The following is a 19119-nucleotide window of genomic DNA, read 5'->3' on the forward strand; positions in this document are numbered from 1 at the left end:
TCACTCACAGGGTGGGGGGCTCATTACCTTCATCACACAGCTCGGGGTCTATGGTCTCATACAACAGCACAAAACCACATCAATCTGCTAGAACTGCTAGCAGTGTTCAAGGCGCTTCAGGCGTTGGAGTTTCACCTGGTGAACCAATTAGTGCAAGTCCTAACCGACCGCATTATGGCAATGTTTCACATCAACAACCAAGTGGGCGCACGTTCTCCAAATCTGTCCAAGCTTGTGCAACAAATTTGTAAATGGGCACTCAAACGGAAAATATTCCTATTGTCGCAGCACGTTCCAGGGTAACAACTCTCTAGCAGACTCTTTGAGTAGAGATCCCTTACCAGAGGAACAGGAATGGTGCTGCACGCAGAGGTCGTAGAACACCTCTTCTCTCTTTTGGGTTACCTCACAATAGACGAGAACAGTCGATGACCAGACTTCACGTCCAGGTTTCCCCCAGTCAGGCTCCAAGGGTAACCCCCTATGGATGAACTAGTCAGGGAAATGTGCTTACGCTTCCTTCCACCCCACCCCCCCCACACCTCTCGTGAAGAAAGTGGTGAACAAGATCCACAAGGAACAGGTGACGCTCGTCCTAGTTGCTCCTATGTGGGCAAGACAACCTTTGTATCCACATCTGCGCAAACTGGCGATGTGCAATACCATCAAGCTCCCGTTTAGGACTGATCTGCTCACTCAGCACGGGGGAATAACGGTGTACCCTCGACATCACTCAATGAACTTGGCCGCATGGCTCCTGAAGTCAGTTCGGACATCTTGACCTGTAACAGGTGTATGGATATCCTGAAGGAAGCAAGAAAGCCTAACACTAGGCACTGTTATTTTGACAAGTAGAGATTTGTAATTTGGTGCCAGTGTAAACAAATTAACCCCATAGAATGTACTCCATCCCACATTCTAATTTATATGCTCCACTTGCTAGATTCAGGGTTAGTATACAACTCTTTGAAGGTCCACCTGGCAGCCTTGTCAGCTTACACCACCTCAAATAAGGTCTCCTGGTGGAAGGTGCCTGTTATTAAGGCATTCATGGAGGGAGTAAAGGGACTTCACCCTGGGATATCAATGTTGTACTCGCTAAACTCATGGGGGGGAGGGGGGGAGCTGATGCATAAGCCTAGCCTTAAACACCTGATTTACAAATCACTTCCATAAGAAGAGTTCGTGAAATGCAAGCATTGTCAGTGCAGGATCCTTTCTTGTCCATACATATGGACAAACTGGTTTTGCGTTCTCCCCTAAGTTCATCTCCAAGTTTCAGGTAAACCAGTCTATCGAGCTACCGGCTTTCTTTCAGAACCCCACCAGCTCTGCTGAGGTAAAACTCCACACACACTAGATGTGAGGAGGGCGGTCCTCTACTATGTAGAAAAGACCAGACTGCTAAGGAAAACGGACCAACTGTTTGTCTCTATAGCAACAGGAAGAGAAGGAGACCACTTTTCCAAAAATGCCATCTCCAGATGGATAGTCAGATGTATTAAACTGTGATATTCTTTATCAGACAAAACAATGCCTTTTACGCCAAGGGCTCACTCCAAAAGGAGCACTGGAGCCACTCTTGCTTTCATTGCAAATGTCGTTCCTACACAGCATTTGCGAAGCACCTACATGGAGTTCAGTACACACCTTCACTCAGCATTATTGCATTGATGCTCATTCCAAGACAGATGCACAGGTGGGACAAGCGGTTCTAAGACATCTGTTCACCTATGAACCTTCTCATATCCCACCACCTTCTCCTAACGCTGCTCGCTAATCTATGCACAGCATGTGATCTAAGCAGATTCCACAAGCCTCAGAAGGGATACATTACTCACCATAATCTTACTTCTGATGCTTGTATCAGCTTAGTGTTACATGCGCCCACCCTTCCTCCCCTTGAAGAGAAGGCGCATGGATGCTTATGAGCTTGTCTAATACGTATCTGCTTGGATACTACCTCATGTCAGAAAAATAAAAAGCTGAGGGACCTCCGCACGTGAAGGACCATGGCTACAGTGAACGTCACACTAGGGATAGTATTATATGCACGCCCTGTCGACGTCCCTTTTCAGATTTTGAAAAACAACTGTAATACTCTGCTGCTTCCACTAGATGTCGGCCTTTGCACAGCATGTGAATCGAAGCAGATGCAAGCATCAGAAATAAGATTACGGTGAGTAATGGATTGTGTGTATGTATGATATATATTATGAGACTAAGGCTTGTGGACTTGCTTAGATCACATGCTATGCATAGTGTGACATCTAGTGGTAGTCCCAGAGTATTACATGGTTTGTTTTCAAATCTCAAAGGGACGTCGACTGGGCATGTTAGTAATACTATCCCTAGTGTGACGTCTACTGTACCCATGGTCCTTCATGTGTCGAGGTCCCTTGGATTGTTTTTTCTGCCATTGTGGTCAGTCAATGGTTGCGGAGTTCTTCTGGTGAACGCCTTTGATTAGACAAAAATTCTTCTATCCTTTCTATAACCGCCTGCCACACTACCAACTGCTTTGGTGTCTTTCGTCTTGAACACGACTGCAGCCTGCACAGGTCTCGGCTCATTACAGTATGGATAGTGGGGTGAGGTTCTTGCACATCTTCACTGTTAGCAAATGCCTCTTCTGACCCCTTATCTTCCCTTACATTGCCACGCTGCCTATTCCTTTCGCTATGGAGTCTACACCATTTATGTTTTGCCCATCTTGCAACAGGAAATACCCCTGCAAAGACATGCACAAGGTGTGCAATCACTGTCTGCAAAGGGATCACCCCAAAAAGACTTAAAAGTCGTGCAAACTTTTCCACCCAAAAACCTTGAAGGACTGTCGAACTAAGAACCTTGCAGGCAGAGGACGCCATATACTTGGCGGGGGAATCCACTGAAGGCAGCATCGGCATCCTAATGACGCTGCGGGCTAGCGAGCTCCGAAGGAATCCTGTGTGCCAGCTCCTGACTCCGGCATGCAGGCCAGCTGTCCTGTGACTGAGGTCAGCTGGCGGCAAAGGCACTCTCACCTCACTCCACACTAATCACACCCCACAGCCGAACGTCAACAACATTGTTGACCGTTCATAGCCACGTGGTGTCTACAGAGAGGTCCTCCAAGTCACCCCTGTCGCTGGGCCATCACGTTAGTTGCACAAAAGGTCTTCGAAAACAGGCACCGACCAGTCCCGTTTTACTGCGCCTAAAAAGGCGCATCTTTCCAGCAGGAAGGGCATGCGTCAAAGGAGTTTTCGACGCCCCCTTTTAACATGTCCAAAATGAGGGGACTCATTAAAAGGCATGTCCCGGTCACGCCTCTTTGGTGCAGGAGGTCCACATCTTTGACGCCCCTACCATGCCAGCCCTCACAAGATAGCAGCTATGTCCCTACACGCTTGCAGTACCCTCGTACCCCCTCAGCCTTTCACACATCAACTGAGTGCACCCCAGAGAGTTTTGATGGGGTCATGAAGAGGATTTCCTCTTTTGTGGATTTTAAAGATTGCCACCCTCACACAAATGTAGGAACCCCAAGGCATTAATATGGAAGAGTGGGGCAGCCAGGGATGAACCCCCTGCTAAAGAGCCTCGTTTGGACACACTTCAGCCCAGCACTTCAGCCAAACCCATACCACTCCACAATTCTACAACCCCTCTCGGTATCAATATTGTAGACCCCCTCTGGTTCTCAACATCCTAGTTCACAGGGAGACCAGTATGGTCAGGACCAGTATTACAATGATATCTACGTCATCCAGTCCCCAGATAATCCAGCTCAGGCAATGGCTGACTCACCGATTTGACTCAACTCAGTATAATTTGCTGTTCCTTACAGCTGTCCCACATTTGAAAAATGACACACAGGAGGCACAACTGGACACAGATTTTGTAGAGTATATTCTGGGAGACAAGATATCTGCCACAGTTTATTCCCCCCCCCCCCCCTCCTGCAATCAGTACAAAGGCGCATCCAGCCCTCCCTCCGTACACCAAATCTTAGAGCAGTCAACCCCAAAACCTCCATTTCGAGAAGGTCAAGCCGGCCCCTACCAACCCACTGTACATCAGGGGTCAGCTCAAACCCGATTCCTTGGTTGTCACCACAACAAGGAAAAGAACAGGCACGCCTATAGCCTCCAGAGCCCTCCACGATAAAGAAAGCAAAACAATCTATACTTATTAGCCAACAATACCACCCTTCTGGCTAGCTATGGTTGCCACAAGTGGGAAGAGCTGGAACAACAAATTGAAGCCTTTTCAGCGTCTCTAAAGTCGCAACTCATAAAGACTGTCACAGGGCAAGCAACTGGCCAACTGCATCTTAAAGAAAAACTTGGATGCCGCTGACCGTGCAGGCCGCATCATGATTGAAGGCACGTTGATTAAACGCCATGCCTGGCTGAGGCAGTCAGGGTTTAAGTTTGAAACGCCGGCCACGCTATTAAACATGCCCATTGAGCCAAATGCCCTATTCGGTAAGGCAGTTTGGGATTCTCTTGAGCGTGCCAAAGAGGAATATGACACCCTCAAATTTCCCAAAAGACTTTCCAAAAAACCTTTAGGGGCACCTTTACTAGGAAATTCTATCGTGGGCAAGGCTCACCACGTTCCTCCAATAACGGTCAGGGTAGCCAGTCACAATCGGGGGGGGTGCGGGGGGGACTCCTGTCAGGGACTGTCTTCCTCCAATTTTCAAAGAGGCTACAAAAGGACCAGGAGCAGAGGTATAGCCTCTTCCATCAGAGGCTCCACCTCACCCACTCAAGACTCCCCGATCCAGGTCACCTCCCATGCTACTCCAGTAGGATGTTGCTTCTCACAATTCACCCTCGGACAAGTGGGTGTTATCCACTGTGGCAGCCGGATATTGTATAGAGCTTCTACAGAAACCATCCAACTACCCACAAAGACACAGAAAAAACGACACCAGAGAAGAGGTGCATTCCACTGGAAGGGTCAAACCCCTGCTGGAAAAGGATGCCATAGAAATCGTCCCGGCAAATCGGGTAAACCAGGGTATCAATTCAACCGACTTCTTGTGCCAAAAAAAAAAGTTTTCCGCAAAGTTCACATGACAACGCTACAGGAGGTAATTGCCTCTTAAAACGGGGGATTTACGTGGCAACATTGAATATGAAAGATGCATACTTTCATATTTCAATGTTCCCGGTGCACAGAAAATATCTGCGCTTCCAAGTAACTGGATAATAATACCAGTTCAAAGAGCTCCCCATCAGCATAGCCTCAGCTCCAAGGGTATTAACAAAATTACTAGCGGCGTACCTATGCAGCGAGCCAATCCCAGTGTTCCCTTATAGAGACAACTGGCTAATAACAGGGAAGTCTCCTCAAATGTGCAAATACAACACCCAAAGAACAATCGACCTTCTGTTCCAATTGGGATTCTCTATCAACAAGAAAAATTCAAGTCTTGTACCCAGCCAAATAAAACAATTCCTGGGAGCAATCATAAAAACAGGAGTTAGTCTTCCCCTCAAATGAGAATACAAAACATGATGTTGCAAGTACCCATCTATCTAGCCGGTTGCCAGATAACCGTACGCAAAGCAATGCGCCTGCTTGGATGATGGCCTCATGCATTTAGCTAGTTCCACGCGTGTGGCTGCACATGCACCCAATGCAAGAGTGTTTGGCAAAACAATAGTCTCAGGCAAGCGGTCAGTGGGACGAGCTAGTGGTTGTTTCGCTAACCCGCAGCATCTAGTAGGTCAAACAGTACAAGTCCTCACAGACAACACCATTGACTTGTTTTACCTAAACATGCAGGGAGGTACATACACCCCAAATCTGTCCAGGCTGTCCCCCAAAAATCTGGAAGTGGGCACTTAAGAGGAACATGCTCCTAGTCTCTCAATACGTTCTAGGGGAACTCAATGCTCTAACGGACTCTGACCCGAAATCCTCTTCCAGAGGAGCACGAGTGGCAAATCAGATATTCTAGACTATCTTCTCCCTGTGGGGTACTTGTTCGCCAAAATGCACAATCCCCAGATTTCACATTCAGGTTTATCCAAGGGGAATGCCGTGTGGATTAGCTGGTCAGAGAAATTTGCTTAAACCTTTCCACTGACGCCACTCCTGAGCAGGATAGTGCACAAGATGCACCACAAACAAGTCGCTCTAATCCTGATCGCTCCAATGTGGGCAAGACGACCATGGGTTCCACCCAAGCTCAAACTGTTGATGTGCAAACCAATCAAACTTCCATGCCCCTCCAATATGCTGTCCCAACATGAGGGGACAACACTCCACATCCTCAGTCTATGAACTTGGCAGCTTGGGTCCTGAAGTCATAGTTTGGGCACTTACACCTTCCTCAAAGGTGTATGGGTATCCTCAAGGAGGCATGCAAACCCAACACCAGACACTGTTATTTCAACAAGTGGAAATGTTTTGTGATATGGTTCTGAGCACTATCTTAAATCCAATTGAATGTTCAACATCCAACATTCTACAGTATATGCTCTATCTCCTAGACTCTGGCCTAGTATTCAACTCCATCAAGGGTACACCTAGTGGCCCTGTCCGCCTACACCGCTTCACAAAATAGTCTCTTGTTGGAAAGTTCCTATTGTCAAAGCTTTCATGGAGGGAGTAAAGAGACTATACCCTCCCATTTCCAACCCTCCACCAGTTTGGGTCCTTAATGTTGTACTCTCAAAGCTCATGGGCCCGCCCTTTGAGCCTATGCACAAAGCCAGCCTAAAACACTTGACCTACAAAACTGGCTTTCTAGTAGCCATCACCTTGCTAAAATGAGTCAGTGAGCTACAGGCTTTATCTGTGCAAGACCCCTTCATTGTATGGTCCTTGGAACACATCCTAGGTTTTCAATTCATATCCAAGTTCCATATCAACCAGTCCATTGAACAACCTACTTTTCCCAAACACCATCTAACTCTGGTGAGAGAAGCCTTCCTACTCTAGATGTAAGGAGGGTGGTCTTGTACTACATAAACAAAACCTGTAAGAAAAACAGACCAGCTCTTTCTTTCCATAGCTCCTGATAGGGAAGGTGATCACATTTCAAAAAACACCATCAGCATATGAATAGTCCAGTGCATACAACTATCAAAGACTGTACCTTTCCCACCATGAGCTCACTCTACCAGAGATACAAGAGCAACTTTGGTAGAGCAACTTTAGCATTTATTGCAAATGTCCCTCTAGATGCTATTTGCAAGGCTGCTACTTGAGTTCCATTCATACCTTTACGCAGCATTAGTGCCCGGCGAGGGTCAATGAGCTTGTAAAACGTATGCTCATTGGCCCCCTCCACGGCGTCTCGTGTGCTTTCCACGACTGGCCACCATGGAAAGGGAGAAGGGACTACATGTATTCCCTTCTCCCTGATTTCCCCCACACTCCCCTCCGCAGCCATTCTGTTTGCTTTTTTTTTTCTCGAGTCGAGGAACAGTTGCAGCGTCGTCATGATCTCTGCTTCCAAAAGGTCATGGTTTTCCCAACTCCCTTGGAAGCAGATCCATAACCCAGGTTCCGAGTGCCAACCAGTCCCAATTGGGACCTTTTGGACCAAGTCCTGGCGCCAGTGGCACCAGGCTCATGAATATGCCCAGTCCCAGCGCTGGAAGCGCCGGGCTCATAATGCTTGGGTGGACTTACCTGCAGCAGACCATGCTGCTTACTTGCCTGCCAGTTGAGTCTCTGATCCTCTTCTGTTTGGAACTACTTTTCCTGTTGGGTGGGGCAGGAGCCACTCCCTAGATTCAGAACACTGGAACTCTTCTGGAAAGCAGGAACTCTTTTCTTACCTAGGCGTGGCTGTGGAAGGAGACACCTAAGCACTACAGGAGGCTATTTAAACCACACCCGATGGATGAATCTTGCTTTGCGTTATTCTGCATCCTCAGCAGCAGAACGCTCATCGTGTCTTCTGCATCTGATCCTGGGCCTAAGGAAAAAGGCTTACCATTCTGAATCCAGTCTTCAGCAACACCTATAAAGACAAGAAAGAACAGGTTAGCATTACGGTCTTCAGTGACAGCTCTTCACTTACCTGGTCCATCGGCTGTCACCAACGCCTCGCGCTGCATTCCGGCATCAGAAAGACAAAGGCTTACCTACTCTTCGTGCGCTCCGGAGGTCTTCACACTGCATTCCGGCATCTGAAAGACAAAAGCTTACCAACTCTTCGCACGCTCCGGAGGCCTTCGGCGCTGCATCCCGCATCTGAAAGACAAAACAAGGTGCGTTTAAAGACATTGGGGAACTTAAATACTCACGTGCCATTACTCCTTTCCACATCTAACCCAGTGGGTATTCCGGCACCCTGCAGCCGCCCCGAACTTGTACCTGCAAAATAAAAAGACAGTTAGAGCGCATCGTGAAGCAGGCAACAAGCGCTTACTTACGTGCTTCCAGGCGCTTCTATTTATCACACGGGCTCCATCTTCAACTCACTTCAGCCTGTCATCCGCCATCGCCGGAACCCTGCAAAACAAGAGACATCATTACTAAAGACTTTAAAGACATTAGAATTACTCGAAACTTACCGTTCGTGCAGTAAACGACGGACAGCAGTCCTCTGACGTCAAGAGGCCTGCTCCCCTTATCCAGTGAAGAAACTGGTTACAGCACCCTGCCTCGAGGCAGATGAGAGCACGGCGTTCACTTACCTAAGGTGAGAGCGTTAACCTTTGGGGTTCTACAGGAGAAGAGAAAGGGAAGAAGAGAGAGACATTCAATAACCCAGTTCATTAATCCCACATTTTCTATCTGCAGACATCTTACCCTTCGAGCCAGACATACAGTGCACAGAGGTCCAGCCCAAAGAGCCAGCCGTGTGTTACACATCCCCTTTGAAGATACGGTATACGCCCAGTCAAGACCGGCGCCTCTACGGGAATCAGGTGAGCGTTACAGACGTTTCTCGAGTAAAAATTGCTATTAGTACCCAGATACGACGTGCCAGTGTACTAATGGCAATATAACCTGAGGAGGGGCGGGGGGCATTGCTGGACTGATAATGCCCCCGGGGCTGTGTTGAAGCCTTTGCTTAGCTCATGCTTCAGACTTCGTCCCTGGGGCATTACCCGACCGGTAATCCACCCCCGCCTCAGGTCGTATTGCCTAATTACTGCATCGACACACATTTTAAAGTACATTCACAGATGGGACAAGCGGTGCGAAAACATCTATTTGCTGCTGTACCTTCTCACAACCCACCTCCTTCTCCAAGTACTGCTCGCTAATCTATGCATGGCATGTGATCTAAGCAGATCCACAAGCCTCAAAGCATACATTACTCATCGTAATTGTATTTCTGATGCTTGTAGCTGCTTAGATTCTCATGTGCCAACCCTTCCTCCCCTCCTGGAGTCAAAGGTGCATGGATGTTTCTTGCTCCATCGCTATTGCCTGCTTTATTACATCTGTACTCAGGGTACACTTCATGCAACCTCGTATCGGAAACAAAACCATCTGAAGGACCTTGACGCATGAAGGTCCATTGATAAAGTAGACTTTACATTAGGGATGGTATTTACTAACCCACCCAGTCAACGTCCATTTTTGAGTTTTTAAAAAAAACAAACCCTGTAATCCTCTGCGACTACCACTAGATGCCAGTCTATGCATAGCATGTGAATCTAAACGGATAAAAACATCAGAAATTCGATTCACTTGATGCATTATATCTTTTTGTAGTTTTCTTTGTTTTAATTGTATATTTTTGTGAGGTTTATTTATATTCACCAAATCACATTAAAATAGGATTTAAAGAAACTAAAAAAAAAGCTGTAGAGTTGGCAAAATCAAGCCACTTAGTCAAGATGTTGGTTTTCTAGGCAACAGCTTTGCTCTCTGAAAGGTTTGAGGAACATAAAATAATATTGATGTATTAAACGAGCCACTAAGGGATGGCTGTTTTAATATGTTAGCTATGACAGTGGAGGGGTTACTCTAGACTAGGAAGGAAACATTTTAAAAGTGCAGCAAAAATTGAGTGGTTTGTCTTTAAAAATAATAATAATAATGAATCATTCGCAGTTATTCATTTGTTAAATGAATGAAAGTGTTCTGGTACCCATAAAACAGTCGGTGTTTCTTCAGGGAGTTGGCTGCTTCAAATTACTCCTTCCATCCCTCTTCGTGGCCTTTCGCGAGCATACAAGATTTCATGAAATTTAACGTGACCTTTTTGTCCTTGTGCACATTTTTGGCCACATATCCAAAATTTTTATGAGCCACTGGTTGCAATTAACCTATCCCTTCGTAACGAAAAGGAGAATTAAAGCAATGTGCTTTTTAATGAAAAATAAACCATACGCATATCCAGGTTCTTCGTTTTTGGGGGACTGGCTGTGCTGTGATGACTAACCGATAATTGGTGAACTCATTTGGTGGTATTGCGCTTTAGGATTGGCTTTGGGTTAGTCGAGAGAACTCCTTTTTTTTTTAAAACCATTTTCCTATTGTGGTGAGAAAACAATTCACTGTAGGACATGATTGTTATCTTCTGTGCAGCACTTGTATCCTGGGATTTCGATTTCAACCAGAATCCAGGCAGTGATACCAAGCAGGAGACTGAATGTATTCTAAACCGCACTTGGTTAGATGAGGATGGACTGCTTGCAACTGTTTCAACAACCACAATACGTGTTTACACTGTTTGTGACTGGTTCAATATGATGTGATTGACCCGCCCTGAAAAGGATTAGTTGGGCGGGCTGGTTTTGGTTTGGTGATTGGGGCACTGGACTGAGTCCAGCAACTTTGCATGGCGTTTAATCCTGTGTGCGATAGGTAATTGGTGGAGTTGGTTGTGATTTTCCCTTGTCCAGTTGGTGATGCAGGTACTCGTGCCACGGATGGTCTGTGCGTGGTGGTTGCACCACCCTGCGGCTCTGGTGTTCATGCTAACATTGCATATTGTCACTTGCTAGAATGTCTTGGCCATATCTGGCAGAGGGGCAATAGACACGCCTAGCTGTACATTATCTTTGCCGTGCTGCACAGTCCGCCAGCGGTGCAAACCTCTCTCCCGTGTTCACCTCTTTTTCCTTGTCTCCCATGCAATCAAACAGGAATTGGAAGAGGACCTGAAGTCCGAGCTGACGGGGAAATTCGAGAAGGTGATTGTAGGGTTGTTAATGCCACTCGCGCAGTACGATGCCCAGGAGCTCAAGTATGCAATGAAGGTTTGTAGCTGCAATTATTACCTACTGTGCAACTCTCTTCTGGTTACATCATTCAAATGTTTACTATTATAAGTCACTAGTCGTTACTGTGTTGGTACTCCTCGGCCAACAATATGAAAAGGGATTCTTGAAATTGGGGAATTGGTCCTCAATCAGATTCCACTTTATTTGATACGCTGATGGATTGGAGAGAATGGGTGAGGGCTGGCCCGTTTCTTGGCCGGGGTGGGGGGTAGGCGACGGCCCAGGATGCAGAGGTAAATGGCTCAAGAGAAGGGCTCAGGAAGGGCCCACCTGGCTGGCTGCTCTCTGTTGACTTGTAGATGACTGCGATGCGTATGGAATATGCAAACAAATGAACGCATATGCCAAACGCAGCGTGTGACATGCTCTGAAGTCACATCCTGTGCCCCTCATTCTTTGTGTTGACAGCCTTTCAATTGGGGCAGTCTCATTTAACAAGCCATTGTTTTCACACAGTATGCGCTTAACATTTCATTAAAGAGCTGAACATGGGGCGTTTTTATTCAGAAGGCCACAACAAGTATCAGCTAGCAGACCAAACCTATGCATTCTTCAAAGAGAATTAACGTGCCACACAGAAAAAGTTTTAAACTATTTTCTTTTTGTGTCTCTTTATTTGACACACCAACACTTTGTTTTTTTTTTATATTACTTTTTAGTTGCATATGGCACATCCCTGGGAAGGTTAAATGTCGTTATCTTGCTTATGTATTCTAGTGGCTGCTTTGGGGCATGGACTAAATGCTTCCGCTCAGCATCAAAGGACTTTATAATTATTTTTAATAAGCCAACCACTGCCTAGCATGCCCACCACATGGCACCTCAATGTGACTTGGCACCTCGATTAGCAAAGCAGGGTTCTCTGTATGTAAACATGCAGACAAGTAGTCCATGGCAAATCAATGCAGTGATGTGTAAAGCAATGATTTGTGTTCTGCACAAGTCACCACCCTGTTTGTTAATGGCATCTATGTGGCGCTGAAGAATATGCCACACTGTGCCCCTACTTAAACACACAAACAAGTTGCCTCAAATTGTACATCCAATAGGCCAAACACCCTTTCTACAATGCCACACCATGATTTTCACTAGCCGCAGGCCAGTACTGTTTGGGTTGTGTTTTTTTTTTTTTTTTTGTTGTTGCAGAAATAGCCCCTCAGGCCTGCGTAATGGTGAGGAGGTAGTGACTGGGGCAAGATGTACCCTTTACCATGCATTAGAAGCGGGTTTTGTTTAAATTACTTCATCGGCGTATTACTGGTCAGGCTAAAGTTTGTCAGAGGTACACTCCTGTGCATTGTTTATTGGGTGTTTTTGTAGGATATCCTTTCCTGTCTATAGATATAATTACCTAAATATGTTTCTGTATTGGGGTTGAGCATGCTCACACTGAGACCCAGCCCTTCAGCTAAAATTCTACAGAAACAAGAAGCAAAAGAGCCTTTGTACCCCATTTGAGTGGCTGATGTTCCTACAATTTTATACTCCTCTCAAAACACAAGCTGTTCGAATGGTTACAAAGCAAACATTTTAATGTCGCGATGAGTGTTGAGAACTGTGATGTGAGCACCAAGCCATGCGTCTGTTGAGAATTTAGAGATTCATACATGCAATCATTTTATCACACACTTCTTTATCAAATATAGAGATCTGTGATCCCTGTTCTATTCCTGAAATGCTCTGTGATTTAATGCAAAGCATAAAGGAACCCTCATTGGTGCTATTTGTTCCCTTTACCGCTCTCAGTGTTATTTTAAACAGTGGTGCAATAAGAGTGTACCAGACTGTCCATCTTGGAATGGTAACCTATCAGAAAATGAATCTTATGGAAAGTCTAGTATTGCCCCTTGCACAATAAAAGTGAGGTGGTAAGAACAGAACACCTGCAACACGGGGTCAGTGGGCCCTTGGACCCCGGCAGGCTGGTCATACTGCATTGTGCCAGTATTTTGAAACTGCATTCAGGCAAGACCTTCCCTAAGAGCAGATGACAGAAAAAACCTTTACTTGAGCAGCAACAGCTGTGTTTTCACATTAGATTTCTTCTGTAAAGTACTTGAATTACAATGTAATGAAACACCTTCATTTATATAGTAATTATTGATTGATCTTGGGGGGGGGGGGGGGGGTGGAGTGGGGGTTGTCCAGTTTGGGAGTGATGTGTGCTGTGCATGGGGAGGAGGGCGATTTCTAGTGTTTCGCCTTGGGAACCAAGTTGGCTAGAAACTGCCCTGGGTGATGAGGGTAGATCATTGCAATGTATAAACCAGTTTTGGCCTTGTATTTTGATGTGTCCTCGTACCACCTACCTTCAGAGGCTAGACCAGTAATCCTGAGATTCATAATGGGTCTTTGATCCACTAGGGCTGTGAAGATGTGGTTATTCCCAGTGAAACCCCTGAAAAGATGCATTGAGATTCCCATGGTACCCTTCATACCACTGTTTCAAAGTGTACTTTTTTTGGAGAATTTAGTTTAAGTGTAGTTGGTTATAATTAAACCTTTACACTATTCCAATTCAGAAGTGAAGTAAGAGTGGTGCTCATAAAATAGTCGATTCTATGTTCTGAGATGGCAGAGTTTTTTTTGGCTGTTTTTTTGCTTAAACTCTTTGGCTGCAAAGTCTGTTTTTTTATTTATTTTTTAAATGTGCCGGGGCTTCTCCCTTCCCTATTATCTAGTACCTATTCCTCACACCCTTACCCCTTGTGACCCCTTACCTCCCCCACCCCCATATTTTCCGATTTTATTATTATTATTATTTTATTTTTTTGTCCGAGGGGGGGGAAAAAAGCCTTGCGGTGTAAACACGTACCAAATCGGCAGAAGATTGGTTGTAGCTAGCATAGCCCATCTCTTGATTGTGACCCTATGTCTGCTTTTGTCTCTTAATATTTGTAAAGCTCATAAATGGGCACAGGGCAGAAGTCGGGCGTCTATTCTCCCAATCTTCCACCCTTTCCCTCTTCTTAATTCATGTTATCTGCCTTTTTGAATGGACTTTGGTATAGGGCAAGGTTGTCCAACCTACGGCCCGTGGGCCACAATGCGGCCCTCCGAGCCATTTCATGTGGCCCGCGAGGCTGAACAAACAAAGGAAATACAAACAAACAAGCCGGCATGGGTTGTGATTTCCATTGGCTGAGAAACAGCCAATGGAAATACTGTTGCCATGCAAGGTACGTCATATTAAAAAAAAAAAAAAAAAAAAAAAAACCTTGCATGGTCACAGTATTTCCATTGGCTGTTTCTCAGCCAATGGAAATCACATACGTCATGTTTATGGGCGGAGTGAAGGTAAGGTATACCGTGCCGGCACCACCTTCACACTTCTTTTCCTGCCCAGCCAAGCCCAGCCCAGCATCACGCCGGTGACCAAGCGAGGCCTGGTAAGTTTTCTTTCTGTTTTTTCTTTTTTGGTACGCCACGGCCCAGTTTATTTATTTGTTAAACGTTTGTCGGGTCCACGGACCCTACAAACATTTAATAAATAATGCGGCCCGTGGCAGCGGAGCACTGCGACTGCCTCTGGTGCCCCCTGTAAGAGGCAGTAACAGGCCACGGGCCAGTTTATTTATTAATTTATTCAATGTTTGTATAGAACTAATTGTAAACTTATGGCTTTTTGGCCACTTTTCCTGCTGTAAAATGCACCATTTCATCCCCATATTTGGAAAAAAATCTTGGGGGGGGACCCCCCCAAACCCTACAAACCCTCCCTAGATTGTTATATCTCCCTCGCTACGCTCGGTCGCCCCCACCGTTTCAGTAAAATAATCACACACTGGTGGAAGAAATCACAACAAACTAACCTTTTATCACTGCCCCTGACACATCTTTGGGACTGCATGGCTATCGCTGCCTGTGATGCAATTGTGTCAAAGGTCACACACCATGGATTTTGAATATACTGCTTTGGGTGAGGGTGTTGACTTTTGGCTCGCCGGCCCTCCGGGTGACAAAAAGTTCATGCTTCGGCCCCACATTCAAAAAGGTTGGACAAGCCTGGTATAGGGGATGCCACTCTGTTCATATGTTTTTTGATGTTCTCTCGAAACGTGAAAATGGCACACCGTTCGTTGAGCATTGGCCGAGTAGTTAGTTATGCGAGTCGTGGCCAGCTGTGTTGTGCTTTCATGCTGGAACATCACGATTTTCTGTCACAACAAAGCTATTTAGTGGTGTATAAAGAAAACCCACCCTGTAACACTCTGAACACTCTTCAAACCGTACCTTCCCCATGGATGGAAAGCGAAATAAATGTGTAACGCCGCCCTCCAACTGCAGTCCCAACATGCTGTGTGCAAACAATCTTCCTTACCCTTTGTTGCTTAATGTCTCCAGCTATACATTTTAAGGGGAGTGTGCTTCAATTGTCTGGCTTGACTGTATAGTCCTCCATCCCATCTACGTTTTTAAACAAGATTGTGTGCCTTAACTGGTTTCATTTACCCATGCCTAATACCAGTTTTTAGAGACGAAATATTATTCCTTGTTCTTCTTGGGACATGGTTATCTTTGGAGAATTCCCGTTTTGTGCAAGTAAGATAAAATGACGGACTCTGGTAATACTATCCCCTGTACCCACTGCAACCGCTTCCCGATTTTTGTGAACTCTTACAGTAGCAGTTTGTAGTTAACGTTTCTTGGGTAACCCACTGGAGGCGCCAAACGAGAAGGGCTCTGAATGGCGCCATCTTGTTAGCAGAACTGGCCAGTACTGGCGCCGGGTGGAATGGTTGGTACGCGTTTGCTAATTAACAATGAAATCCTTTCCTTTGGGGTTTAATGTGGAACCTTAGTATGCCCAGATTGCTTCACCATCTGCTCCCGACATTGGTGCCGTAACATAATAGATTGGCCTGCACATCTTTGCTTGAGTTTGGTTACTGACATTGTTCTGTATGGCCTTCGTTGGATAGATGTACAGAGCATTTCACTTTGATTCATTATTCAATTGAAGCCATTTGATAATTAAAGTAAATGCCGTCCTAACCAAAAGGGCTGCACCAATACCAAAGTATCATCTCTTCTCACCAAACATCATATGATTAGCAACACCTGTATTCCCATTATTTATGGTTGTGAAACCCATTGATGGGCAGAGTTTGGTGCAGGCAGGAAGTACCGCAGAATCTGCTACTAGTAATAGGTGAGTGCTGTATTCAACACACCCTGGAAATCTCGCTTCTCACAGATGGTGTGCTCGTTAATTTAAATTCTCGAAAGGGTTGGAACCATACAGGTATATATATCACTTTATAATCCTGTACTTTTCTGTAGTGTACATGAATGTGAAATGTAAGTGTATTGGGATAACTTTAGCCGGTCTTGTTGTTTCACAAGTGGGAACTTGTCTTTGTTTGCTTGGCCCCTGCAGCATAGATCAATCCTCAGAATCGAATAGGGTACAGTGTTTGGTATGATTTTTCATGTTATGCCAAATCACATTCACCTATGAGACCCCCAGCACTTTTTGCTTCACTTGTGGATTTTGTTTGCCTTTGTTCCTGAGTGAGTGCTCCCCGACCACCCCCCCCCCCCCCTTACCCTTTCTTTTGCTCTGACTATGGGAGCCATTTCTGTGTTTCACCATATGCCATGCTTTCTTCCAACTTTTTAAGCATCTGTAATTTACATTTGCAGCACACATCACTTTCTGTGCAGTGGTGCTGGGGGCCCTTGGGCTTCCTTTTTTATTATCCTTTTGAGAAGTAATGTTCCCAAGGATAGGGGTGATACTAAAAAAAAATAAATCCTTTTTACCTTTCGTTTGTGAGATCAGCACACCCCACCTTATGTGGAGTGCTGAGGGGTTACACTGTACCCCCTTTCTCACTGATACTATAACCTTTTTGTTAGTGACAAGCATGCCTGAATGGCTGGTGGCAGTGGATGTATTTTACCGACTTTTTACCGACTTTGGTGCAATTTCTTTTTTCACAGCCACAGAAATGCTCATAAGGGTCACCAATGAGACAAAATGATGGCTGTATTATTTCTCAATCTCTTGTGTGTTTGTCCTTTGGTCCGCCTGTCATGCTGGGTGAGAGAGGCACTGGTTTGACTTGTCTTGGGTGGGAATCCTTTATGAAGCCTGCCGAGGCTCCAGAATGTCTGACTCCTCCCTTGTTTCCTGTCTTCACAAACTTCTTTGTCTTGTGGCAGGCCTGCCTGGAAACAGTTCCAGCAGGGAGGCTGCCTGTCCTGAAATGTTGAGTTTGAATGTAGCATGAGTGATGATTGGCTGGATTCCTGGATAAATGGCTTGGATCCTGCGACTGAAGACAAATCGACCACTAGAACTGACGCGGAAGAAGAAAAGACTCCTGTTGAGGAGAATTTTCAAAAATGTGCTAATTCCATCTACCTTAGAGACCCCCAGCAACTTTGCTGGATTTCCACTCTCTCATGTATTTTTAATGTGATTTTAATCTCTGGTTTTTTTGGTTGTGGAATCTGACAAACCCCATAGGCATTATCTTTTACTTTGGGTCCCTCAGCACCTTCAGTGCAGTGACACAGGGAAGCCTTTCAGATTTCCCCAAGGTTTAAATACCTTCTCTGGGATAAACTGCTGTTTGCCAGAGCAGTAAAGTGAAATTGACTTGACTTTCTAGACCCAGCACACACTATCTTAAAATAGGGTGCTGGAGGGGGTTACTTGGTTTCCCCTTTGTCTAGCTTCTCTTGTAACATTTTTGTTACCCTTTCCTCATGGCATGGCTGGTGGCAGTGGTTTACTTTTTACTACCATTGTGTGTTTTTACTGCGGGCTACATTCAAAGCCACGGTAAAGCACCTATGGGGGCCATTTTTGTCAAAATGGCTCCGGTCTTCTTTTCTCGCCATTTCTTTGTGGCAAGGTCCTTCTTGAGATGTACTCTGCGTGCAAAACCAGGTTTGGTCCCTTTGTTCATTTTGCCTTTGGCGGGATTCACAAGCGAAGCCCGCCTCTGGCTCCAGGGTGTATGGCAGAGCAGGAAGCGAGGGAGGTGCCCAAAACTCTGTGTGCTTAGTCGACAAGAATGCACTCTTAGGTGATCGGCTGGCTGTCCAGCAAGGACAGCCACCCTGCTGGGTGACTAACAGCTAGGCTGGAATGAATGGGGGAAAAACCTGCATAAAAGGGCAAGGCTTTTTGGCTTGGAAGGCAGAGTCGACCACTAGACGAAGGAATCCGAAGAACTTGAAGAGGACGCCTGCTGCAACTCCTAGACCGTTGGTTAGCACGGTGAAGCCCTGCTGCTGTGCTGGAACTCCAAATTCGTATTGCCAGAGAAGCCCTTGCAAGGACGTCTTCTCCCTTTTTGAGTTGGTGGGACCAATCAACTCCAAAGTAAGCCACCTGGACATCCTCTCAGAGCTGATTGAAATTCCACTGCAGTTGCTGCTGGAACCAAATAACCAGGGAGAGGAACACCAGATTATGTGCATTGCTTTTAAGCTGGCCAAGAGCTCCAGTAAGATCCTCCGAACTCCCAGGAAGCAGGACTGACGAGCGTGAGCCCCCTCAACGGAGTGTGGGACCCCAGATGCAAGGAAAGCCCATCTTGACAGCCACGAACCACAGTGGTGCTATTTGCGGTGGACGCGAGGAGCTGAAACACCGAAGTGCCACTTGTTTGAAGTTTGCCGGTTGTGAGCGGTGACCGTCGAATTACAGTGCAGGAGTCCCCAGATGTCCTCCCTCTTGTCCCCATGACTGAGGCCCAGTAACAACAGGGTCAGCAGGTCTGTACAGGAGTCAGAAGTCACCTGCTGCACTTTTCTTCAACCTAAAGGTACAGTAAACTCTGAGAGAACTTGCCTCTTGTTGTGCTGCCTTGCTTGTTCTCGGTTGTTCTTGTAGAGTTGCTTGCAGCTTCTCTACCTCACAAGCCTAATCAGCTGGTGGCCCTACTTTGATTTCTTCTAT

At 45.9% G+C, this 19119-nt stretch overlaps 1 protein-coding gene across 1 annotated transcript in view; it reads left to right on the forward strand.

The window, feature by feature from the left end:
* The window catches only part of ANXA4 (annexin A4), a 222912-nt gene that overhangs the window by 87080 nt on the left and 116713 nt on the right, over window positions 1–19119 (forward strand). Inside the window, exon 5 of the mRNA XM_069618906.1 lies at window positions 11064–11177. Within this exon, the coding sequence (XP_069475007.1) occupies window positions 11064–11177 (114 nt within the window). The remainder of the gene's footprint in view (window positions 1–11063; window positions 11178–19119) is intronic.

This window comes from Ambystoma mexicanum, chromosome 10 (genome assembly GCF_040938575.1).
Source record: "Ambystoma mexicanum isolate Mex_15411 chromosome 10, UKY_AmexF1_1, whole genome shotgun sequence".
Lineage (NCBI taxonomy): Eukaryota > Metazoa > Chordata > Amphibia > Caudata > Ambystomatidae > Ambystoma > Ambystoma mexicanum.